At 38.4% G+C, this 26590-nt stretch overlaps 1 protein-coding gene across 2 annotated transcripts in view; it reads right to left on the reverse strand.

Annotated features, from left to right (window-relative positions):
• Window positions 1-3885: 3885 nt before the first annotated feature.
• Window positions 3886-26590, reverse strand: part of ANKRD55 (ankyrin repeat domain 55) — a 46000-nt gene continuing 23295 nt past the window's right edge. Inside the window, exons 7-11 of one of the 2 annotated variants that reach the window (XM_066338586.1) lie at window positions 18373-18557; window positions 16522-16689; window positions 14031-14692; window positions 8723-8824; window positions 3886-4612 (exon numbers count right to left, since the gene is read on the reverse strand). In XM_066338586.1, the coding sequence (XP_066194683.1) occupies window positions 4359-4612; window positions 8723-8824; window positions 14031-14692; window positions 16522-16689; window positions 18373-18557 (1371 nt within the window). In that variant the 3' untranslated portion in view covers window positions 3886-4358. Of the gene's footprint in view, window positions 4613-8722; window positions 8825-14030; window positions 14696-16521; window positions 16690-18372; window positions 18558-26590 lie in introns of both variants that reach the window. The other variant, XM_066338585.1, reaches the window with a different exon arrangement.

Raw genomic sequence — 26590 nt, forward strand, 5'->3', positions numbered from 1 at the left:
AAAAGTTGGAGTTTAGCATCCTGGCAGGCATGGGGTTAATTTTTTGTCTCTGTGTCAAATGCTTTACATCAAGTACTCCTCTGTGCCCTTGGTCTGAGATGGCTCTGAGGCTGGACACTGGAGAAACTGGTCTAAACTGCCTCTGTTTAATCATCATTTGAGCTTTTGCACAAATAGGGCCAGTACAGAAAAATCTCTGAATCTAAGGAATTTCCTATGATTCTCTGAATCCTCAGAAAACCCTATGAAAATAATGAGAAACAGAATTTCACCTTTAAAATACAAAAGTAAATAATGTATACTTGCGATATTTCTCCTGAATGATTATGAAGATGCCAATGCAGAAAATGAGGTGTGATAAACCATGATGACAGTATGATCACATGAACTCTTAAAGCCCTCTTACAATTGTTTGAAATGCTGATATGCTTTTATGTCCCAAAATGGTAGCTATGATGTTTCTGGTGTTTTGCAAAATATATGGATTGAACAGACAGTCCTTTGGTGATGGTAGCAGAATGCAGTCTATTAAATGGTGAGGGGACAGAGATCTCCACCTTTGGCAGTGGTAGAGGTATTTAAAATGCTTTATTAGGACTGAATTTTAAGGCATATAGCTTCCTCTGTAGGTATTTATACAAGAACATTATCTGATGAGCCTGCTCATCAGATATTCTGCTCAGCAATAGAACAACCTTTGGAAGATCATCATAATAGTGAGTGATCCTTTGTTTTGCATGTGAATTTTTTCCCCTGTTTTAAATAATGGACTAAGGCTAATCACCTGCAGAGTTTACTGGAAGAGTGGGCCAATCCATTCAGTATCAATGTATAAGCAGATGGTTCACTGGAATGAAGGCTGCTTTTAAAAGCATTTTGAAATGATATTCATTGGAACAGTATAAAGAATGTAGAGCCTATGCCAGTGAGAAGATACATTGTGTTTTGTTCAGAAAATATATCCTTTGTGTGTATATATTTTCTTAGCTCCCTGTGCCAAGCTGAACTCCCTAGACACCTGAATACTTCACACTCTATGAATAAACACTCAGCTAGTGTCAGAGAAGAATGTGCCAGGATTATTTAATCACTAGACAGACAGGGAAAAAAATCTCTGTCATGACCTACCGACCAGACATTTCTTGGCAATTGCTAATCAACAATGTTAGCCTTTTTATTGTCTCTCCTGCCACTATCTTCCAGGAAAGGTCTGAGCAAGAGGTCAGAGTAGCTTAAGTAGGTATTTGTTCATTTGTTATCTTTCATGCAGTGTGCTGCAGTCAACAGTCTGCTCTCCAGTGAAGGTGAAATACTTCACCTTAATTTGTCGTGTTCCTTTACCGTAGAGTTTGGCAACCAAACTCAAAAGAAAATAATACTTTCTCACGAGAATATTTCTGAGAATAATTTTTAATGCTTTCTATAAGCATAAATTTTTGAAAGATCTATATTTGGTAAAGCACAAACTACTTCTTTATTGGCAGTCTACAGAAGAAACACATTAAAAAAGTGACCTGGATCTTAATTCAGATTATCAACTTCTAAGACTGTCTCTGTTCAGGAAAGAACTGTATTCTGTGCTTACCTTTGAAGGATTTGCATGCCTTTCCTGAAAAAGCCCTTCTTAGATTGCAGACCCCCCCATTAATTCCTAGAAGAAGATGAGGAAAAAGGGGTAAATGATAGGAAAAATTTACCCAGCACCTGCCTTCTGCCAGTGAAATATATTATGTAGACAGTGGTAATGTATGTGGTAACAAGTGACTTCACCTGAAATTCTACATTTTTTAAGGAATTTAATTTGAAAGACAGTGTTCTCTTTGATCAGAAATGGTTCATTGTTCAGCTTTGTCCACCCATGCTGCTTAACAAAGCACAGGAAAACCAGGAAATCTGATTGCTTCCTTTCTTGGAATGGAAGTATTAATTCCCAGAAATGGGGAATTTCTTTCCCTTTCTCTTGCTGTAATAGTGGAAACATTCAAAAGTTGTTCAAGCCTCTATGGGTAGCCAACATAGACTGCTCTATCTTCCTCTCCAGCACAGAACAGCAGCTGGCAAACAAATGAGTGCCACCACAGCTTTCGTGGTTGCCATTAGGCAGCCCAGGACTCCTGGGTAATGTAGGAAATGAGAGAGATTCACGTCCTCTCTCAAATCCAGGAGCAATGAGGATCCCTTCTATTCAGGAAAAACTGAAGTTGCATCACATGACCAGCCTCTTTTGAGGCATCCCATTAGATAGCTAAATACATGGTTTCCATATCCATTGAAAAGGGCTAATGTGGCAAAGGAGTTACAAATGTTTCGCCTCACTAGGATTTCCTTGTGCCATTTGGTTTTCCCTTTATTCCACATGCTGTACTCATTCCCAAGCAGTTTATTGAACTAAAGACAATTAATCTCTGCCAGAATGGTTATTTTAGGCTTTCATTCTATGAAGACAAACCTCATTCTTGTGACTGCCAGAGCTGTAGGAATTAGATTCCCCTTCTCTTCTGTGCAGTCTGCACCAAAGCCATTTTCTTTGTACCAAGTGATAGTGGCAGAAAATCTACACTGAAGCTTTAATGTTTCTAGGAAATAAATTATGAACTATTTGTCTACTGTATGAGGGCACAGAGACAGGTACAAAGTGGCATAAGTCAGGACAGAGATTTTGGTACTTTCAATAGGTGGAGTTTCAAGCAGAGAAGCTCAGGGGCTCTGTAGAGCAGAAAAAGCAGCTCAGCCAGTGACCTCATGGTGCAAATACCAGTCTGCTATACTGCAGGACAGATTCTGGACTTTTCAGTGAGGCTGGCCTGAATAGCACTGGTCAGGTGCAAAGACCAGAATTGATTTTTCCTTTAAAAGTGCGGACATCGGTCATGCAGTGTTTTTTCCATCTAGCCTCAGGTTGTCTGTGAGGTCCAAGCACATGAGCTTTTTAGTCTTATGTTTTCCTTCAAGAAGCTAGATGTTTACATCACTTGTTGAATATGAGCTTTACACCCTGACATTTGGGTGAGATGTTTAAAAATAAAACAAAACATGCTTCTATTTGCGTGCAAAAGTTCCCTCTTCCCTGTGTTGCATCAGAGCAGCTGTTGCTGTGCTCTGCTTTTTTCTTTCTGGGACTTCTGTGACAGCCACCAGCCATCCTATTTACAGTCGTTAGTGCAAGGAAATTGGAAACTGCAGTGACTGGAACATGATTATCTTCTTCTTCCTGTCAGGTTTGTCTTTTACTGTGATACAGCAAAGGAAATGTTTGTACAGCTTAGAAGACATTTATCTAGAGATAAACAGAAGTCCCAGGTCCTTGTTGAATGAGCTGCTGATATAGAGCTAATTTTGGACTGGCTTACTAGAACTGGTGATACAGAAGAGTGACAAAAGGGGACAATCTCCCCAGCCCACAGCCCATCTATAATCAGAAGTGAAGAAGCCTCTAAAGCAATTTCAGCAAGATTTAGATAACCCTGAAGCAAGCAGAGGCTGGCGTCTTTGTTAGCTTCTAGGAAAGGACAGTCTTGTGCAATGTTTAGTCAAAGGCTTATACCACTCATAAAAGTTATTGACTGGACAGCAGTCTAGTTAAATTTTCTCCAGTTCAGTGATCAAAGCGAAACAATGCCTAAAACCCCACAACTGTGCAATCCTTGTTCTATGAAGATAAAGTATTTTTGTCAAAGATTGCATTTTTGTCACTGGGAGTATGAAGAATTAAATAAAACATAAATCTGTCTGTGAAATGAACAGTTTTGAACAGTGCATGCTAAAGGTCTGTCTGTTCCACAGGAATCAATGTTTTGTTGTACCTTTTTAACCTGCTGAATTCACAAAACCCATGAACTTACAATTTAGAAAATATATGAAAAACAAAGAGACAAAGGACTTCAATTGCTAAAACTGTCTTTTGAGTTTATTCTTAATCTTAAAAATATTTTTAATGGCACACAGCATCAGAATCAGCACCTTTGCATTTACAAACTACTAAGAAGCCCTGTCAATTTGTGTCCCTAGTTCCAACTTTTAAATCACATCGAAAACCTTACACTTTGTTCCTTTTTTTCTAAGAAAGGCTTAACAGCACATTGCTGCAACGAAGTCATGTTATGAGGCTTCCATTCACAAAATAAATTTACTGCACATTAAATGCTGATTTAGTAATTTCATCATAAATGAAGACTGTAATGCAAATGCATATAGATATACACACAGTGCAGCATTTGTGATGTGCTATCTTATCTTGGTTTTTTGTTATGGTCCAATTCACAAGAGTACCATTAGTGCAAATAATGAGATTTAACTGTACAGTTACCTTTTAACAACCACTTAGACATATTTCAACTCATTTAGGACAGTGTAATGAGTTAATTTTCAGCATTTGATTTAGTAAGCGATTTCTCAAGCTCCTCTTCAGGATTAGACTTCTTCTGGTTTGGGATAGCAGGTAGGACACAAGTTGGTTTTAGATACTCTCCTGATAGACCAGGCAAGAGAGAACAGAGGTTATGACTCTGAGAATATCCAGTTTTTGGAGATCTGGAGATTGGAGCTGGTGGTAGAATAACTGCATTGGATCGTAAGGACTTAAACTTCTTAGCATCCTGAGATGGTAACTGAACTAGAGGAGACAGAAAAAAAGAGAAAGTGCACAGAAAGTGAAAAGCATGGCATTTTTACAAATGATTTTGCAGCTTTTTTTGAACTCTTTTCTCTTACTGTGTGTATTCACTGTACTTAAAAAACGGGATCAAAATATTAATAAAAAATTGTATAACCCTGGCAAGGCTTATCTTCACCTGAAGAAAACAACTCCAGTGTTAAGTGATTTACTTTTGGTTTAGTGACCAGTAAGTCTTGAGAAGTTCAAAGATTTACTTTTGATAAGCAGAGAACCTATTGTTTGTCTGGAGGAGACTTGGTCTATTTGGAGAAATTTTCACATTTTTTCATCAGAAACCACAGGCTGACTGTAACAGAAATGTTCAATGGGAATATATTATTTCTAACAAAAATGCTCTATTCCTGAAGAACGCTGATTAAAATTTAAGGAAGACGAAATGGAAGAATGTGGGGTGTTGTGTCTCGGTTTCTCTAGGCACAGTCAATCATAAAGATAGGTCCACACGTGCTGTGCTATTCACAGGCCTCAAAAGTAGCCCATTACCCTGTGGCACACCAAGACACACATCAAAACACCTGAGAGGCACACCTGTTATGTATCTCTGTCGCTGTCTTGTAAGAAACTGTGGATTTAAATCACCCTTAAATTTCCACCTCACACTTACCAGTGTAACATTGTTTGTGATTTAAAGGTAATAAAGGATTTCTAAATTGAAATCCTCCTCCATTCAGACAACTCACTAATTTTCTGACTTTCTAAAAGGAGAATTCAAAACCTTGACTGTAAACCTACTTTTCTGTGCTATCAATGTATTGTGAATTGCATTAACTTCTTTTAATTTTATCTCCATTTTATTCACAAGCTCTTTCTATACAAACAGTTTGGTTTTTTACAGTTTAAGCATATGAAGAGTTCTTTCTGGAATTACACCATATCTATTTTGGCAACAGAATCTTCTTGCAATTTTTTACATTTATTTTTTCTTGGTTGTGTTCTCATTGCACTGGTGATTTCCTTCCATCTGCATATTTATGTTGAATTATCTGAGAGGCTATTAATACTTTCTTTTGAAGTGTTCTAGCTGGAAATTTTGTGTTTTATTTAATTTGATCCATTGAAAAGAAATGTTACCTCTCTAATGTCTGCAGTATGTCCTCACTGCATATATTTGTCTATCTATATCTATATCTACCTATTTTAACTGTACACATGGTGCAAAAGGGGCTAAAGTTTTTGTCCTAATCCCCTGTAGCATATACTTATACTAATTTAATCATTGATTATTTCTTTTTCAGGAGCAGTGAAAAGCTTACCAATTTAGGGCAAAGCAGGATCTTTAGAGAGAGAATTTAGAAACTTGGTAGATTCTTTTCTTTTTAAGCTAATTTCAATTACTATTCAAGTTGTGATTACCTGAGCAGACAGTGTTTGCTTCAACTGCTGGGCCTCTGGCAGATAACTGTAATTCATGGGTCATATTTAAGATTAATTCATGTTCAGAAATTCAGGAAATCACTTTTCCTTTCCATGAAAAAACCCCAAACCATTAAAACTTTGCTTTAGTTGGTGTTGAATTTGTGTGAATCTGGGAGGGCTATATACTATAAATGAGCCCATTTGTTTTCTGGTACATGGTAGAATGCTTTGAGTTCACTGAAATTTTGGTGTGCAAACCAAATGTTGAGAGGCTGACTTGTGTCCCTCTTTGGAGCACAGTCATATGTTAATATATTCAAAATTCACATCCATGTGAAAAATATCCATAAAGCTTTATGTACTTTATATAAGTCATTAAAAGCTTTAAATGATAAATTTAAGTAGGCCAAAACATCAGACCTTCTTAACTACATGAAGAAGTGAGAGGAGCAGAGAGTTCTCTAGAAGTCCCATATTTGTTTGAAAAATTATTCTGGCATTTTTGTGAGCAATGTATGGCAGTCAGTTTTCCAGGGGTTGTTGTAAGCATTCCATGATGTGAGGGAAAGATAGAGGGATGTGTGAGGGATGAAGCAGCAGCATGCAGAATAGGAGATGCAGTCTGTGCTGAGGCTATTCAATAAGCCATGTGAGGCATCTCTGGCCCTGGGAATATCTGGAGGGTGAGAATTTTTGGTTTAAAGTCACTGAAGTACTCTTCTTAGGCTACTGTTTCATTCTTATTTTCCTCTTTCTAATGTGTATTTTAACATATTTTACTGAGAGATTTAATATTTCTTCCTTCTTTTTTTCTTTGCCCTTCCTTTTTTTGGGGAGATACTTCCTCTTTCTGTTAATCTCTGAGTAGTGTCAGTTCTCATTCTAGTTTTTGCTTATTTTATTGTTCTAGTTTCTTGGTAGTTTGTTGGGGTTTTTTTTTCCCCTTAGCATATTTTTAACACACGTCTTGTGTACTAAAAATACTAGAGAAACACAAATATTTATACTCATTCTTGGTTGCTGGAGCACTTTGCCTGGATAAAGGCTGTATCCAAAAGGGTAATACTTTCAGGCCTGGATGGAGGATGTGTGAAATCTCATACTGAGATGAGACTCTGAAACAAGCTCTGAAGCTTCAGGTGCAAATATATAATTTGTGTTAACAAGAAATACAGTCTATTTTGCAAATGATTTTGCTTTTCCATTACTGGCTTGAATGAATGTTCAAGCAGTAATGGCACATGGGTAGCTGTGCTGTGTTAGTTAATTAAACCAGGATTCTTAATTGTGGCAATTGTATCTTATTTGTAAAACAGTTTTTGGCATAAGACTAGAATTAAATTCTTGACCATATGTATGAATTAATGCAAGAACAACAATTATTATGAAAGAATTTTTAAAGGATTTTGCTTACAACTACGTTTTAACTAGAAGACACAGAGAACATGAGTACAAAAGCTTCAAAAATAGGACACTTGGACCTGGGGTTTCAAAAGCAATTAAAAGCAATTAAATTATTTGCTTCCTTCTGAGCAGACAGAGAATACCACCTCAGTAATTCAAACACCTTTTCTTCTTCCTGTCTAATGTAGAAAACAGCAGCAGTGCAGGATTCTGTGTATTCGCGCCCAATCTGATGGTCCCTGTAAGGCTGCCTCTGCCTCATTGCTAGTGATATTGTCATCACTGAAGAATTGCTTCTGACATCCTGATTATGGTGGCAGGGAATCTTAACTTTAGGCCTCAATACTTTAGGACCTGGCTGATCCACAGGATGACAATTAGTAAACTGTAAATCTTCATCCAGTATACAATGGAGATTGCTGCTTTGTGGAGCACAAGAATGTGAGGTTAGGACACTGTTGGGAGTAGGGCTGGTGTCTGTGTATAAAGAACACCCCAGTTGCTGGCTTGATCAGCCTGGATCACAGTCCTGACACTCTGCTGGGACTCGGAGTAGGGTGAAGCTCTCCTGCCCTTTGGGACCACTGCTTCCCCAAGCTGAACATGAGCCAGCAATGTGCCTGTCCAGAAATACAGCCAATAGCATCCAGGGCTGCATCAGGAAGAGCATTGCCAGCAGATTGTGACAGGTGATTCTTCCCCTGTACTCAGGTTGGGTCAAACACATCTGGAGTTCTGAGTCCAGTTCTGAGACTCCTGGTACAAGAGGGAAGGGGACATACTGAAGCAAGTCCAATGGAGGGCAATGGAGATGACTAAAGTATTGCAGTGTCAGCCTTAAAGGAGAAGCTAAAAGAGCTGGGACTGTTCAGCCTGCAGAAGAGAAAGCAGCTCAAAGGACCTTATCAATATGTATAAATGTTTGATTGTGGGAGTAATGGAGAAGGAGACAGACTCTTCTCAGTGGAGTCCTACAGAGAGAAAAGAATCAATGGCCACAATTAAGTAACAAACTTTTTCCTCTGAGGGCAGTCAAACACTGGAAGAGATGGCCCAGAGAAACTGTGTAGTCTCAATCTCATTCATAATGATACTTAAAACAAAACTGGGTGTGATCCTAGGCAATGTGCTGGAGGTGACTTCTCTGTGGACAGACTCCAAAGGTGTCTTCCTACCTCAGCCATTCTATGATGCTGTGAAAAACAAACATGAAACCTCTCTCAAGTCCTCAGATGCCAGTGATGGAGGCAAGCAGTGATATTGTAACTGACACTTGTCTGTACTTACTTTTGTGGGCACTGTGGTTGGGTATTGGAGCTAGGCTGTTCTGTACAGGAATAGTATTTTTCATTTTGTGTTGGTCTATGGACATCCATTGATAATTTTGACCTATGAAAGAAAAGGAAAATTATTATGGAAATAATTTTAACTAGTGTGGTGCACTGTGCATTTCTGGCTTCCAGAGAAGAAAACTTACTTAGTATTTCTCAGAAATATGTAATAACAAGAAACCACTGACTGAAAAAAAGAGAAGCTGTTGCTTAGTTCACTTTACACTCATAAAAAAGGACTGCTTTAGTATAACCTTCACAGATTACCCTTATCACTTCCTCTTATGTAACATACCGATAGGTCTTAAAATGGGCAGAGTTTATTAGCTAGGTCTTTGTAGGAATATTTAGACTCTAAATCTGCAAAATTATTCAAATAGATGATTTGATTTTAGAATTGAAGCCGAGATTTGCAAAATACCCTGGTAGGGTCTCAGCCTTTGTAAGTATTTAAACGCAGAGTTCACTGCTGTGAGGTCAGTCTGGGTCTGCAGTTAGAGGCTGTTGCTGGAACCTGCAGTCACAGTCTAGCTGGGTAAAAGCCTGCAGTTGGAGTCTGCAAACTGAAACCTGCCTGCAGTCAGAGCCTGCAAGGGAAACCTACAGAGGAGCTTGCTGCAGCCAGAGTCAGTGAATAGTTGGAGTCAGGATGGCTATGCTGTAAGGAGGAATAAACCAGGACCCTTTTCATGCTGTGGTAAACAAGAAGTCTCTATCTTGGTTCATTTATACCCTCTAACAAGAGGGCTCCTGCAACAAGCAGGTATGTGCTGTGTCAGCACAGAGACACTGGGTGGATGTAGCAGGATATTCTGCTGAAAGAAGAGATGGAATGACATTAATTACTTTTGTGGCTTTGTAGCGCTGGTTCTTGAAAATACCTATGTGTTGTTGGGCTGTGCAAGATAAAGCTATAGAAAAATAGCTGTTTAGCAATTTTCTAAATGCGCACTTCTAAAAGTAGCTGTCATAAATGCTGTAACTGTGTTGCTGACTAAACAGTGTGAAAGGAGTTCTCCTGGTGTTTGTCATGCAAACCACCATGTTACAGTGCAGCAGCCTCCAGCTCAGCATGGAGCAAGGTTCTGGTCCAAAAGCCACAACAGTTGGTAAACACTGGGTCACTCTGCTGGATCCTGTGGTTAAGCTGATGTGTTTGAGCTAAAGCATGAAGAATCTTGTATAGTTGAGCTCTGCTTAATAGAAACAGACTTCAATTTGCTTTTCCTGTGTTTTACTCTTTAACAACTCTAGTGTCTAGTTGGTAAATGTCTTCTATAGACCTTGCTTCCACTTTGCAGAAAGAACTAAATATATCAATTCCAATATAGCAGAGAATGGTTTGTTACTCTCACTAGAGCAATTCAAATTATATTGGTTTCTGTGATGCTTATGCTGAGAACTAATTGCTTATTGTGAATGTAACATTATGGCTTTGATGATAGGGGGTGGTTGTTGCTATCAAGAGGTATGTTCATTTCATAAATAGGGATATCTGTCAGTACAGATGTACAAATTGATGTACATCTGTACAAAAAGATGTACAGTTGTACAAAACAACAGTACAAAAAATAATCATGTCTGCAAGGATGATACGAATGCTTGGAAAAGAATCCTTGCTAAAAGTTTTGTGATCAAGCAGAAGTATTCTACTTTTCCTTTATATCTGTTTCATATAACGTCTGGAAAAATAGTTTTTTTTCTTTGAGACATAATCTTTGCTGGCCCTAAGAGCACATTTATGATTGCAGTTATTTTTGAATAAATGGAAAGGAAGCAATTTCATTCTTATAAAATGCAGGACTGCACTTGGATTTTTTTTTTTTTTTTTTTTTTTTTTTTTTTAATTTTTTTTGCATTTATAAAGGTGAACCATATCTATGTGTTTTGTGTAAAAGTTGTTAATATTATGATGAATGTCTCAGAGTAAATTGGTTCTTAAATTTGAGAAAGTGACAGTCACAACTGATCAGCTTCGCTCTGCTTTCCCAGCCAAAAAATGCTTCCTGTTGAACTACATCATGCTGCTTATACCATCATAAAATTAATAATAGCCTGTTTTTCACCTTACCAATTCAAGTAAATGGAAGGTATGGGCTGCGGTAATAAAACCTGTAATAAAGTATTATCTTACATCTGGAAATTTAGTCACACAAAAGATGAGTGGGTGATAGGCATCTCAGAGCTGTTTTATATTTGAGACAGGCTTCCTGTTACCCATGTCACTTGGAATTTCTCTACTTCCACTGTTTTTCCCTGTAGGAGATGGCAGTATATTTTGCAAAAAGATGACTGCAAAGCTCGTAAGTACAAAATGCTTCAGATTTTTGATCCCAGCTCAGTACTGTGGCTGGAAAACACTCTTGAAATTTTGACAGTTTTTAGTATAGACTGTCTTTGCTCTTCTCAGTGGAGGGCAGTAATTCTGAGAGAAACCAGTAGCATAGTAGTAAGGTAATTCTCATTGCTACACACAGCAACCTCTCCCCTTTGTGTAAGTGCTAATGCTCATCCAGTAAATCGACTCATGTTTCATTCCCAGGAGCACAGAACAAAAAAAACCTCCTAAGGCATTGGCACATGCATGTGCCAGCTGCCTTTGTGGCAAGTGAGCACAAAAATTAGCTTTGACTTTGACAATAGACATGGTCGTGCAAGACAATCAATACTGTGTGTCAACAGAGAAAATAATTTTCAAATTGTGTTTCCTTAGATGATTGATACCCATAATCCTGACCTATATATTCAATGATTAGGAAATTACATGTAGTCCCCCCCAGTCATGAATTGAGAAATGAAGTATTAACACTTCAGTTTCTTCAAAAACCAGATGTTATTTTCCCCTCTCACCTAAGTCTGAAAGAAAAATCAATAAAACCCCAAAAAACCCCAACCCCCTCCCCCCAAAAAACCAACCCAAAAATACCACAAATGAAAAAAACAAAACAAAACAAAACAAACAAACAAACAAAACCACAAAACCCCCTCAAAAAAAAACAACAAAAATATTTTTTCTCAGAGAAAGGGCTGCCTGCACAGCATTGCTGGCTCAGCTGGAACCAGACTTTGCTTCTGATCCCTGTAACTCCTGCAGGCACAGCACACTGGAGACCTGGAAGTCCTGGAGCTGACACAGTAAATGTAGTTCTAATTCACAGAAAATCAGGTGGCTTTAATTATAGGGGCAAACGGATTGAAACTACACACAGGCATGGAGGGGGATAAGCAGATCTTTTTATCACAAAGAAATGTGAGACAGTATTTGTGTTGTGCAATGCATTTCTGTCAGACACTCTCTTCCTCCTTAGAGAACTGTAATTCACATGTGTCAGAGGAAGGTCCTTTTGCTAGCTATAGGAATAATTTTGTTGTTAGAAGATGTTGTTAAAGGGAGCTGGTACAAAGAAAACTGGGCTTAAAGAAGACTTCGGCTTTTTATTTTCTGAGAGAGATAATAAATTGTCAGAAATAAGATTACTTACTTTCCCTTTGGGCATGCAAAGATAGCTCCCACTATTAACAACTAGATTTTTGTCATGGGATATTCACAGAAATATTTTTCTAGGAAAACCACCTATCCTTCTGTCCAGAGCAGACAAGGATTTAACCATTTTCTTGCTACTGTACTATACTACAAAATTAAGAAAAATCTATAATCACATTTTAAATAACATGGTAGTTACTTCCACATCAAATGTATTAATAGTCTTGCAAATTCCATCAGGAAATGCTTCCCAGAAATAGTTGTCCTCCAGTTTGGTTTATCCAGTTTGAGCTTATTTCTGTTACTGCTGTCAAGTTCAATGATCTCTAATATCTTAGCCTCACTGTACACAGCCTATTAGAGTGAGGTTGTAAAGTAGCCCAGTAGGTATTCTTGTGTTCCACATGTGAGCTGAACCTTGCAGAATTTAGTGTAGAAGGAGTCATGCAGAAACAATCATTGCTGGGCATGTGGAGTCTGGGGATTGTATGGTTGAATGAGTAGCTGAAGAGTCCATAATAAAAAAGTAGTGACACCTATGGAGTATTCTAGTAAGCTTTCAAGAATGTGGCCTGATATTCAGGAAGTGGCACTTTTTAAATAGTTCCTTTTTACACCCAAAAGCTATTTCGAACCTTTATTTGCAAAATGTATGTATAATGACCTGTCAGAATTCTGAAATTGCTGTCTCTGCTCTAGTTGTCAGACGTGTGCAAAGATTTGCTTTTTTATTGTTCACTTCACTTAGATTTCAGTACAGTTTGCACTATCATGCTAACTGGGGGCTCTTCTTAGGGCTTCTGTTCACTCCTCTTTCCACTGAAGGGTAATGGCTCATGTCTCTTGTGGTAAATATCGTTAACTTATTGTAAAATTTTTACTCCTTTTAATGATATACTGGAAACTTTGAGGTTTGCTTTTACTTGCTGCATTTTTAGTTAGGTGTTGCAGTTGTTTGAAGCATGAACATGCAAGATGTGTTTAATTTTGCATGGAACTAACCCCAAAGGAGATGAATTTGATATGTTAAAGTAAACTCTAGAATGCAGGCCAGCCAGGCAGATTCATTTAAACATGGATGTGATTTAAAAAAAATACCAGATCCTAAATCCAGCCAAACTCTAGTATCAAGTTCACCTTAGAATTCTAATGCCCTGCTTCATTACTGTTCCATTACAATTTCCAAACCACAGCATAAAAGCATTTGTCCCATCTCTGTAAATTTAGCAACCTGAATTCAGCTTTGGAGAAACTATAAGAACAGCACATCAGACCAAAGAGCTGGCACTCAGGGTGGCATTCAGAATATACCTCTAAGGGTGAAGTGGCATGGCATAAAGCTGTCTAGCAAGGCACTGGAACTGGGTTGACCCAGAAGCAGCTCTCAGCACAGTTACAGATTTGAGGGCAAGAGAGTTCCTTGCACATCTACATCCAGGACAGGACACAAGGCAGCAGGTGTGGTAGTGGTATATGCAATTCACAAAGCACATACATGATCTGGAGGCACTAACTGCGCAGGTGCCTTATGTGCTTCCTAGATACCTGCATTTTTGCTTGCTCATCAGACCTATTTAAATCTCCTATTTCCCACATCTAAGCACCTTGCTTCAGCTTTCAACAGATGTTCCACCCACAGGCTATCTGATGGCCACATAAAGGAGACATTGAAAGAAAATTTAAAAATTGAAATGCTATTGGTCCTAACATTTTTCTGACTCTGCTTGCCACATCAGTAGATATTATAGGACTTAGGATATAGAGAAAGAAAAAAAATTACCTGATGGAGAACTGGGAAGTGAGGGAAGGCAGGGAGGATGCAAAAGTGCATGGTGAGATCTATCAGAGTTTAAGCCATTGATCAGTTTGTCTGAAGAAGTCCTAGTACAGACTTTGTAGGGGAGTCTTTGGTTAGATTCTGTATTCCAGTGATCATCCAGCAAAGCCTGGCAGCTGCCTGTGTTGTCCAGCAAGTTGTGCTCGCTCCTACTCTTTTGAGATTTGTGTGGAAAATGGTGGGTCCTGGAGCTGGAGGAGAAGCTTGACATTTTGGTCTGGGAAACAGTTAGGAAGGAATTACCTGCAGTGATTGGGGGAAAGCTCTGGGTGGCAATGGGTGGGAGTCCCTGACATACTGATTGTTTCTTTTCTGCTATGAGGTATTTAGTGTCTGTGCTCTTTCCCTTAAAGTCAGGGGTGGTCTTACACTCATCTGAAATGTTTTTGCAATTTTTATTCACAATGTAATCAAAACGGGTGATGATATCATCTACTTCTGAGGTCTCTTCTCCACGATATTGATTCCTGCCTCTCTCCTTCTGACTGGTTTTCTGATCATCTTTCTTCTTTTTGCAAGAGAAGATCTGGTTCAACATACTGAATCGTCCTTCTTTCTTTATAAGGTGGTTGTTCTGGGAGGGAAACTGATGAACTGACTCAGATCTACTGGAAATACAAAACAAAATGTGAACTCAATATTACCAAACAATAAGAAAATACCAACTGTGTTACTCCATGAAAGAAGCAATATTCTGTCCAGATACATTTGCATGGGTGGTTCAAGAAAATTAGGATCCCAAAACTGTAATTAACAAAGACTGAAAATGCTGCTGTGTTACTTCACTCTTTCTTACAGATGAATTGCTTTACAATCATCTTAATGTAACTTAGCAGAGCTGTCTGGGAAAAAAGAAACAAAGTTTTCTGGTTTCAGCGTCTACTAGATGTGAAGATCTAATGATAATGAGAAGAACATGCTGTGATCTTTGAAGTCAGGTCTTTGTATTACGTCGTATTTCAAAAAGGTATTTCCAGACATTGCAAATACTGTAAAAAAAGACACTAGTTCACTGTTCCTACTGTCACTTCCCCCTTACCTTTTTTCCTCTTTCCCCTTTGCCCTTTCCTTTCTAGCCCTTTCCCTTGCCTTGCTTGTGCTAAAGAGGTCTGGGACAGTTTCAGATTGGTCAAGATAATTACCTACTCTGGTATTGTTGCCTTTTCCAAACTAGAAATGAAACTCAAGATAATTTAATGTGGGAAGTACTATAAAAATGGATCTTTATTGAAGGCCTTTAGGCGTAGTTATGGAAAGATGTCCACACACGTCTATCACCACAAGGGTGAGTATATTTTCATAGGTTTTGGGAAGATAGCATAATTGGGAGCACAAGTGGTGATGGAATTCCCCACCCAGATCTAGCTCCTTCTCTGGAGCCCTTCCCTTGGTACCAGTTGCACTTTGTCCATGAGAATGTATCTGGAAGAGTTGTTCTCAGCCTTGGTAGCCAGGAAAAACCAAGACAGCATAGGGGCTTTTTACCCCCTGGGCCTTGGAGCTCTGGAATTTGTCTTTCTGCCTACAGAAAGGCCACGGAAAGTTACTGAGGAAACTAGCCACGAGTACAACAGGCTGCAGAGCTACAAATATATGTGCAAAGAATACAGAGAACATAGAGAAGAGAACATGGCAAAAATGAACATGGTATTAGTATTGCTGTGGTGGTTTTGAGATGAAATTTTGGCTAATCTCTGATAGAGTGCAGGAGAAAGGGGAGAAGTAGTATACCTGTTTCTTACATTTGGAACGTAAGACACAATACTAACTTCTGACTGGAAAGGAAGGGAAAGCACAAAGAAATGAGGAGATAAATGTAAGTGCATACTTAAAGTAGAAGAATGGAAACTAATTACATTACAGCTGCTGAAGAAGAAAGAATTCAAAGAAAGGAAGATTGTAACCACTAAGTCTTTTGTTAAACTTTTTAAAAGACAAAAATTCAGAATAAAAACCCACATCAAGGTAGAGAACTAAAGAAGGCTGGGATAATACTACCAAACTTTTACTCTGAGAATGAAAACTTGAGATTTATTTTACTGTCTGTCAAAGCTGCTTTTGTGATCAGTGTATCTGTCTGGCTGATTACATGAGCACACAGTGCACAGAGATTTCAAAGAAGTGGAAGTTACATGTATCTGAAGACTGAATTATTCTGTTATACAAATTTTCTACATGAAGTTGACTGAGCTAGAGTTATATGCACATCTTCCTCTGAACCCTTTGCTGCTTGGTGGAGTAGTACTGCAACTAAGGGAAGAGTCTTCAGTAGAGAACTGGTTGTAATATTGCAGCATTGGTGGAAAATGAAATGAGTATTGCCTATGAATCAAGGAGACACCACCGAGGGCTCAAACCCTTCAGCAGCATTCAAAAAGCAATAAATATTTTCTAGTCACCAGCAACAGCAGCAAGATGTGAACTTTACTTTTACCTGCTCTCCTGAGACAGCAGCTTGATGCATGCCGTGTGCCCACAGTATATTGCATATGTCAGAGGAGTGTTTTCATTGATGTCTCGAGGGTTGCTGTCTATCCCCAGTTCCAGCAGTGTCTGCACACAGTCAGCTTTCCCTGCTGCTGCAGCCCAGTGCAAAGGAGTCCTACAGGAAAGCAGGAGTATCATTAAGATAGATTAGTAGATTTGCAGTTGAAACAACTAATGACAGAGTGAAGTGTGCACAGGGTGTGCTACTTGTCCAGACTCATAACATACATTTTAAGAAATTCTCCAGACAACTTATTCCACATCATGGTAGCTGCATTTATTTAACTGCAGATAAAGAAAATATGGGGCTGCAGAATGCCTATACAGTATATAATAGCATCTTCCACAGCTGGAATTGTAGAGTAAGAGAAGTGCCTCGAGTTTTCAGAGCAGAATTAAAAACAAACCTTCATAGTGTCCACTGAAGAGGGAGAAACTCTTCTCATCTTTACACCAACCACAATTAGCAGTGGTTGGCACAGGGCTCTCCATGAAGGTAGTAAGAGAAGCCTCTCCCAGATGAATGACAAGGACTGAACACATCTCGCAGACTGCCACTGAGCCAGTTTCTGAGTTCTATGATAGGCACATATAACTGTTTTGAATCTCTGCAGGAGAATCAAACTGATTTTGTGCTTGACAGAAAATTTGCATCTTGTATTTGGAAACTTTTATCCAGTTTCCAAACCGTAGTTTTTTTCTTTTCTGAAAAACCTGAGAGCACAGACAACCCCACAAGGAAAGTGTTTAAGAATAAAAATAAAACTGACATTTTTTTTCTATTCCTTTTCAGTCTCAGTGATGTCAGATTGGGTGCAATCTGAAACACAACAGAATGAAAACCTTATATATGTGTTTGTAATGAAAAGCTTATCTTTTCCCTCTCCAAGTATAATACATTCTGTGGAAATAACTGAGCACATGGAATAGGTGGCCATGTCTTAATAAATTTAAAGTGTAGGCAACCTCCTCCCTTTGCTCTTCTTTCCATAGAAACACAGCCTTCTCAACTACATTTTAATGATGTTGAGAAATTGCTCCAGAACCCCGTTCATTTTATTTCTGTTTCATTTTATTGCACTTTTCCATGAAGAATGATATTATTTTAAGTACCTGAAGGCCTAAGCCAAGAAAACCTTGGCTTTTGCTTCACTGAGCAGAATAATCGATGTGAACAGCCAGCTGGTTCTCTTTTCATAAAATAAATTTATGAGCAAAGTTCCAAGGAAGTAAGTGTGGGGTGAAAAAGAGTAAAGATCTCTCTTCTGTACTTATGAAAGAGATATTTAATCACAGAAGGAATCACAGATCTTTTCAGATTGGAAGGTGAGTATCCTATGGTCCTATAGGAGTATGGTATTTTTATTTTAAATACAACTTAAAACAACATCTTAAAAACAACAACAAGAGAACACTGCCATTTCTTAAATACAAATAATATCAGGACCCTGGCTTCAAGTTGCAGGATCCTGTTCTATTGTTTTGACAAGAATGTTCACTTTTGATTGAAAGAAACTTGGTGTCCAAGTCTTTACATAAATAATCTTCTCTTTTCCTAGCACAAACAGAAAGCTAAGATATCATTCCTTCTAGTCAGCTGTCATACTAAGTACGATATGCATGAGCTGGACAGGTTTGCAGGTTTTGCAGGTTTGTTTCTGAGCAAGCACAGTCCTCTGTGGATTGCAGGGCATTACTAGGCCATGGCCTGTGAAACAGGAAACGTGATTATGTAGTAAACAGAGCTGATCTCAGGTTATTAGAAAGGAAGCAGCAATTTCAGAGTTTCCATGGTTACCTGTCATCCACATCAAGGGCCTGCAGGTTGCACTTTGGGACTTTAGCCAGCTCACTGATGATATCACTGTAGCCAGCAGCAGCAGCAATGTGCATGCATGTTTTGCCATTCTCATCATCATAATTTATTATTGATGGTCCCTGCCAGTGGTCCAGAATGATGGAACACAGAATCCTGTTGCCACTCTGGAAGGAAGTTCAGAAAAGGAAATTGTTTTACAACGGAACTCACACCAGGCTGCATCTTCTCTGCTAGAGAATGCTAAATACACTAATGGTATTCTTCTGTGTTTATACCAAAATCTTCAGATACAAAAGCCAAAATCTTCCCATTTTCATCTGGGAACTGTGCTTTATGAATTTTCTTGAACTCTTAGAACACTGGAAAATAATAAATAATGAACCCTTGCAAATATCTCCAGAAGCTGTAGAGTATAAATGACTTAACAGGAATTACTTGTGTTTTTTTCTGTTTTGCTAAGCCTGTGTCCAGAAACACAAGCTTATATTTTCCAATAGAAATCTAGGGCTGAAAGGAACCTCAGAAAACCAACCCATATCTGTAAGTCTGTCTGAGTACACACAGAAAAGCCATGTCAAATATTTGTTCAAGTACTTCTTGAAAACTTTTTTAGCTAGTTTGCTCCAGTGTCTTAATAGAAAGTCAACATTATTCTCTAACCTGCAAATGAAGTTGAACATTTTATATCCTACCTTAATGGAAATACAGCAAAAGAATTAATTACTTTTTTATAACAACAGAAACACAGGGTTAGAAAGGTCTTTCTGTATTATCGAATTCAATCCCTGCAATCACCTGAAGCTGTATTACATCAACCCTCTCATAAACTTGTGTTGTCCATTAAAAGCAATTAGAGGGTTTTTTGCCCCCATTACTCTCAAAGGAACACAGTTCAAGAACTTTTTTGTTTTAATGATTTGTATCTCTAATTTCTATTCATACTCTGGGTTGATTATACTCTTCTGTTTCTGTTCCAGCATTATTATTTAGATTAAATACTTCTTTCCTCTTACTGGTACTTGTTCTTCAGATGCATTTATAGGCAATCATCACATCTCTTTTGAATTGTTCTCCTGCTGCTCTAACCAATCATGGTCTTTTAATTTACTTTTTTAACTGAGCTTACTGTATCTTTCATTAACCTAGTAACCCTTTTCCTTTTGTGTTTTAATTCTGTTTCCTTGAAGAGGGGTGATTAAAATTGTACTATCCATACAAAGTCGTTTTTGCCAGATCTTACAGAATAACATTCCTCCTCTTTATTTGTCTTAGAAATATCTCTTCTGGTATGTCATAGAACAGCATTTGCCTCATTCACAGCTGTGTCCCATTAGAAACTCCTCGTCATTTTGGAATGACCCCTAAGTACTTCTCTTCCTTAGCTGTTTCCACGCCTAGAGTTTCTAGATTTGGGAAGGACCTTCTGCTACTAGCACCCAAGTGCATGACTGACACATTTTATCCTATTCAATTTTGTCCCATTTCAATAACTCAAGATTTAAAGGTGATCCATGTCCCTCCCTGTATGATATGCCCATTCCTTCCTGTTATTGTCCTTCAGTTTTTTATTATTGGTAGATTTTATCAGACAGCTCTTGTATTATGTGCCAAGTTATTATGAAAATATTAAAAAAGAGTAATATCAAGTCTTATTCCTGACATTAATTTCCTTCCAGCCTCTATTCAACATTTAATCATACTCTTTTATTCTGGATTTTAAGACACAATTTCTTTTTTTTTTTTTTTCTCTGTACTTTTGTATCTTATTTTGTAAGATATTTTTTCTAAATATGTATTTTAAAGTTGGGTGGACATCTGTTATCTCAAGCCTCTTCCATACACTTTTCTTCTCTCCTCCTGGGATTCAGCTTCCTCCATATTTTGCACCATTAAGAGGCTAGATTCCAGGTCCCTGGAACATTCTGATCTCACTACTTAGTCCAGCTGAGAATTTCCTTAATTTATCAAAACATGTCCCCCTGAAATCAGGAGTTTTGTTTTACATGTACTTTGTTTACTCAGATGGTTAATTTAGAGTCTAATCTTAATAATGTAATCCAAACTTATATTCTATGACCATCATTTTGTAATGTCCTAATTAACCATGTCTAAATTGTTATTAAGTTATAGTTGTCTGAATATCTAATGAAAAGAAGAGTGTTGATCCTCATGTTCAGGAATACTGAGGTCCTATGACCAAATTGTTGTTTTTATTGTCCAGTCCCTATGCTAGATACCAATATCCTCCATACTAGTATTCCCAGTTACATATTTTCATCATTAGCATCAGTGAAATCTCTAGTCACATTCAGGGATAACTATATTTAGAAGTCTATTACATACTTCTAGTACCACCATAATAAAAATCTGTTACTGTCATTCCCTAAGTCAGTTTTGATACAAAAAATAATTAACATTAGCACCTTACTACTTCTATGTTCATGTTCTAGTGACTCTACTATTCCTCCAGTTTTACACTGTCATGCTAAGTCCAAATTTTGCACCCTGCAGTTACAGTTTCATTCCCTCAATGTTCTTGCACAACTCTTAGCATAAGAAATTTCCCACTGTTCTTACTGGCATTTTGTACTTCTACAGAATCTTCTGTCTCCCACCAGTTTTCTGTTTCCTAGACTAAACAAACCATTTCAACCTCCCTGTGCAGGTCAAGTTTTCCAACCTACTTATCATACTTGGTGTTTTCTTTTGGCCTGTTTCCAGTATGTCTACAGTTTTTTTTTTCAGCCATGGTATTCCAAACAACATAATTATCCAGTAGAGGCTTCTCTCCTGACATTGAAAATGGCTTCCTGTAGTCCATGAGTACTACACTTCTGCTAATATATCTCAGAATCATGTTTGTTTGATTTGTATCAACACCATAACTTAAACTCCTACTCACTTTTGTGATCTGCTAGTCTATTACTCTTAATTTTGCACAAAAAGTTTTAATTTTTCACAATTCTGTATACAGTGTTATTTTATTCACTTTGGTTAATTCCTACAATTTATCAAAATTATTTTTAATTTCATCCTCACCCATGAAGTACTTGACGTCCCTGGAATGTAAGATTAGCTGTGGGTTATGTATGTGTTCTGTATTTTGACACCTCATTATGGAACAAATAAAAACATTCTTGTGATATGTCCCTGGCTGGACTACAAGATATTCACCTCCAAGGATTATTTTAACTGTCTTGAATGTGGCTGATAAAGAAGATATGATGTGTCATAGAAGTCCTTGGTTGATTCTGATGGCATCACTCCTTATTCTTCCCCTGTGGGCCATCTTAGACTGAATTCTGGGTCTATTATAGCAGGTTGTGCTTGTAAATGTTATGCTATTGATGTCATTCAGTGTGACTAAATTTGTATGTACTGCTCAAATCAGAAGGGAACAGAGAACTAGACTTACAATGATCACTGATCACTGTATTTGCCACATGCTTAACAAGGCTTCTGTGCGATGTGATGAAATGTATATTGTTGTCACTTTTCCAGAATTTTTCTGTTTTGTTACATGGGATTGAACTGATTAACTGATGTTCAAACACACTGTATCTAAGAGCTTCATATCTGAGGAAGCAATAATTGCTTTGAAGATGGCTACAAAAATTCTGCCTTGTTTTAACAATTCAATCAAATTGTTACTTCCATTTTCAAAGTAATCAAAGAATATTTCCTAATATTTGAACCTTCTGCTGAACGAGATTTCTGGGCAACTGCTCAGTGGCGTTCCAGTTCTTTCTTCTCAGGAATGCCTTCTTATCTTTAAATTCATCTTGGCTCTTTTAAATTTTACTCAAAATTCTCCTAAAATTCTTACACTGCCCTTATTCTTTGATAGCTTTGAGCTGTGGTCACCAAAAATGTAGTGTTCCTGTGGTAAATTTACCACAATACTATTGTTAGACCAGGATGTTGTCTGGTAAATTTACCATACGAAAATTATGTGTTTTTGTAACCTTACTGTATGTATCACTAAATTTCATCTTCCCTTTTTGTATTCCAATTCTGTTTAGCAGAGAGTCAAATGTTCTCAGAGATTATCTGTCATTTTTTCTATGTATTTCGAAATAGTTTGCAGGCCTTCTCCTTCCCACCCCCCCCCCTCCAGTTTTGTTACACTTTTGTCCCATCTCTCACTTTTGTCTGCTTCCACCCATTATTGATTCTCCTCAGGAAGTGAGATTTTCTTCCTTAGATCCCTCATCTCAATTAAGCATACTTTATTGTCCTAGGGTAACTTTACTTGTCCAAACCCAGGACATTTATGAAGAAGAAATGTCCTAAAGCCTGGATCCGTGAGCCCCTGTAAGAAATCTCTGTGCTTTGTGCAAATTTTCATCTGAGATTTGCGTTATCTCCAGACAGCGCCAAACAGTCATTTCATTAACAGGGTATTTAGCTCTAACACTTGATTACAGCTCTGGTTGTAATCAAGTGTTAGTAGGTTAATAGAAGTCATGACTTGTGAGAGTTGCATCTCTGAGTGCTTTCCAAATAAGAAAACATTTATTCAGGAAGTATCTATCTAACCATGTACCATGAGGAGAATCCTGAAGCTCTGGGACACTTTTCTAGTTTCGGCCCTTCTTTCAGCTATTTTCAGCTTCTTTCAGCTGAAAGCTCTTTCTAAAAGCTGAAAGCATTTACCCTCCTTGTTACTACAGCCATGGTTCTTATACTTCAGCCCTTTCTACATCCAACTGATACGCAGAACAGTAATTTAATTTACAAAGTTTCTTGTCACTTACATAATATTCTACCACAACATTGCATTTTACTCTGCCAGGTCTTCAGTCATAAACATTGATATGTTTTATTCTGTTCACTGCACTGTACAGAGGGTTACTTTTTTCCTCTCTTCAGAATATTCTAGTAAACTAGATCATGTGGTGCCAAAGAGGAGTCATATGAAAGGAGTCTGCTAAGCCTGCTAGCAGTAATGGAAAGGTGGGAGGGGTAGAGGAACAAGCTATGGATCACCACTTAACTGTTCTCATGAAACCCAGATAAAATATTTTTCTTCCACATAAATGCCTCTGGAGGTTATATGGTTAGGTTGTATTAGTTGTCGTGTATTTTCTGTCTGTTTGTATTAGCATGCAGTTTAAAGCCTTCCCATATCTACAGCCATCTTTGCTGGATAGAAATTCCCCACCAGAAGCTCCTGATGTTGCTTCTTATCATAAGCATTGCACTTTAGGTCTGCCTGTGTTTTCCTCCTCTTTTACATTCTTTCATCTTTCAATTCCACAACTATGAACCCAAAGCTTTGACCTTTTCTTTGATGCCTTCTGCTCTATCCCTGAATGGCTTGAGATTTTAAGCATTATTTCACTCCTTTCTGCAGCAACAAACAAATACTATTAGCATTGCACTACTCACTACCAGTGAGTTACTGAGAGGTAACTCACTTCTATAAAAAAATGCAAAATTAATTACATTTAAATAAGTACTTCCAGCTTCCTCCTGGAAACCATCTATGTGCATCATTGGGCGCTGTTTGAGTTGTTTTATGTTAGAGAATCCAAGCCCTTTTGTCTTTCCTCTTATCCTCCAGACACACACAAAATATTCTGAAATCAGCTGTAACACCAGCAGGACCATTGGAAAATAAACCAGCCAAATGAAACAAAAATCTTTTTCTACTTTCCTGAAATAAAGAAACATGAGCCATTTAAAGTACTTTTTTGAGCAGCCCATAGCAAAATTCAAACAAATAACTTGTCTGTGGACTTTTCCTTTGTAACTCCAGTTGAAACAATGATGTTGGTAAATACATCTTTACCTTCAAAGTAACTTTTCAACCTTTTACTTTATTCTGAAATTCAGTATTTACCAAAAGCAGAAGCCATTCCACATGGATCTCTTGACTGGATCTTGAAAAGCCTTGATCTTTAACTCAAGGCTATTCCAGCAGAAACTATGTTTAGTTACAGCTATACTGGCAAAACTCAATTATTCTTCCAATAGATTTTTTCCCTTATGTGAATAATTTCACTGAAGTGTCATTTTCCTCATATTCACATGCAGAGCACTGTAGCAGTGTATCACATAATTAGTTTTACTGTAATACAATTTAGAATTTCATACTAGAATCAAAGCAAGAGAAATGTTGCATCAGCTGCGAGGATAAGTCAGGCTGGAATCAGATATTAAGGCAATATCAGAAAGCATATACCTATTTTGTAGGTGCAGTGTCTGCTGTTTCAAGGATGCCAGACTCAAAACCAGAGGCATAATGTTGCTTCTAGCCAGCAGCAAACAGTGCAGAGAGAAATGTCCTTATATTGTCAGTTTGGCTTGTTGAAGACTTTTGCACATACCAATGCTTTCTCCCATTTATCAAGGACTTCCAGCACCTCCCCCTCTGCACCCAAAACTAGAGAAAGCTAAGGAATGGGAACACACTCACTCTACCTTGACTGATTGTCATTTCCTGGCTGCTAGATGGCTGAAATTGGCAGTGGAGAAGTGAACAAAAACTCAGAGCGTTTTCTCTGCCCTGAGAGGACATGGAAAACTGGTCTCTCTGATGAGGAAAGAAACAAGGCATAATAAAATCTTCATCTTTCCTCCTGCCAGGGAAACTGTGCCAGAGATTCCCTGAATGCAGCCCAGGCACTTCACAGGGTGCATTTCTGATGGCAAACCAATACAAATTAACAACAACTGTACTGACACCAGTGTAGCTATATTGGTGAGACTCAGTCAGCTCAGAGAGAATCTCATTTGTCTTCTCCTAACCCAGGTGCTGCAGCTTTACACAGCAACTGAGACAGCATCTCTGCAGAGTCAGAGCAACCCAGTTGGCTTGACGTTGTGATATTCTTGGAAATGGAATGTGTTGGTGTACAGGAAAGTTTGTCCTGTGGTCCTCAGAGCATTACTGCCTCTGGTAAAGCTAAGGGACATGATATTTTAAAAATATTTATCCTTTTAGTAGCCTTAAAGTGTGTTGCAAAAAGGTACCAAATGACAAAGGCAGTCATGGAGGCGTGATTCCGGCTGGCGTATGTCATTGCCTCTCTTGCCCTCTTTTTGCTCAAACCTAACACTGCATGAAACACTGGCCAAGTCTCTCTGATAATTTATTTTCACTTGGAGTCTAAGTGCATATGATTTACTGTGTAAATGACTATGACTAAAATCACTTGGCAACTCTCCCTTGCTATTGCATTGTGGTAAGGACTGATTTCATTTCCAAATGAGCTGTTTACATGCTTTGGAAAGGAGGCAATTTTTAAAATCTGAAGAAGAATAAGGTTTTATTCTATCAGAGAAATGGAAGTATTTGCCTTCAAGTGCCTTTTGTCAAGCATAAGAGATCAGCACATGTATAGATATGCAGGAAGTGTGTTGCACATACATTACTCATATTCTGGCATCCACTGTGGAGTTACACATAGACTGTGTGCTGGGAAGAGCTCTGGCAATTATCCCATACTTACCTACAGGCTTTGCCCAGGACAAATTCCTGCTAAGCTCAGTGGGAATTCTGCAACTGCAACTACCTCAGACATTTGATTGGCATGAACAATTGCATTGTCTATGGCATGTTCATACTTCAAGGACTTACTTTTTAACAGTTTTTTTTTTTTTTTTTCCGTGGAAGTTTTTCTGATGACCTGGCTGTACTGGTGAGTTTTAATATAAATAGTGCAAGTTTGCAGATGACACAAAACTGGGAGAAGGTGTTGACACCCTCCAGGGCAGAAAGACCTCGACAAATCACAGAGATGGGCAATCACCAATCTACAAAGTTCAACAAAGTAAAGTGCCAGATTCTGCCCCTGGGCTGGGGCAGCCCTGGCTGTACAGACAGACTGGGGAATGAGAGGCTGGAGAGCAGTGCCATGGAAAGGGCCCTGGGCTCCTGGGCCAGGGCAAGTTGAACATGAGCCAGCAGTGCCCTGGCAGCCAGGAGGGCCAGGCGTGTCCTGGGGACATCAGGGACAGCACGGCCAGCTGGGCAAGGGAGGGGATTGTCCCCTCTGCTCTGAGCTGGGGCAGCCTCACCTCCAGGGCTGGGGACAGGTTTGGGTGCCACAGGATAATGAAGTTATTAAACTATAGGAGAGTGTCCAAAGGAGGGTAACAAAGACAGAGGAGGGCCTTGATGGGAAGGCGTATGAGGAGCAGCTGAGATCACTCAGTCTGTTCAGCCTGGAGGAGACTGAGGGGACACCTC

Source organism: Sylvia atricapilla, chromosome Z, assembly GCF_009819655.1.
Source record: "Sylvia atricapilla isolate bSylAtr1 chromosome Z, bSylAtr1.pri, whole genome shotgun sequence".
Taxonomy (NCBI): domain Eukaryota; kingdom Metazoa; phylum Chordata; class Aves; order Passeriformes; family Sylviidae; genus Sylvia; species Sylvia atricapilla.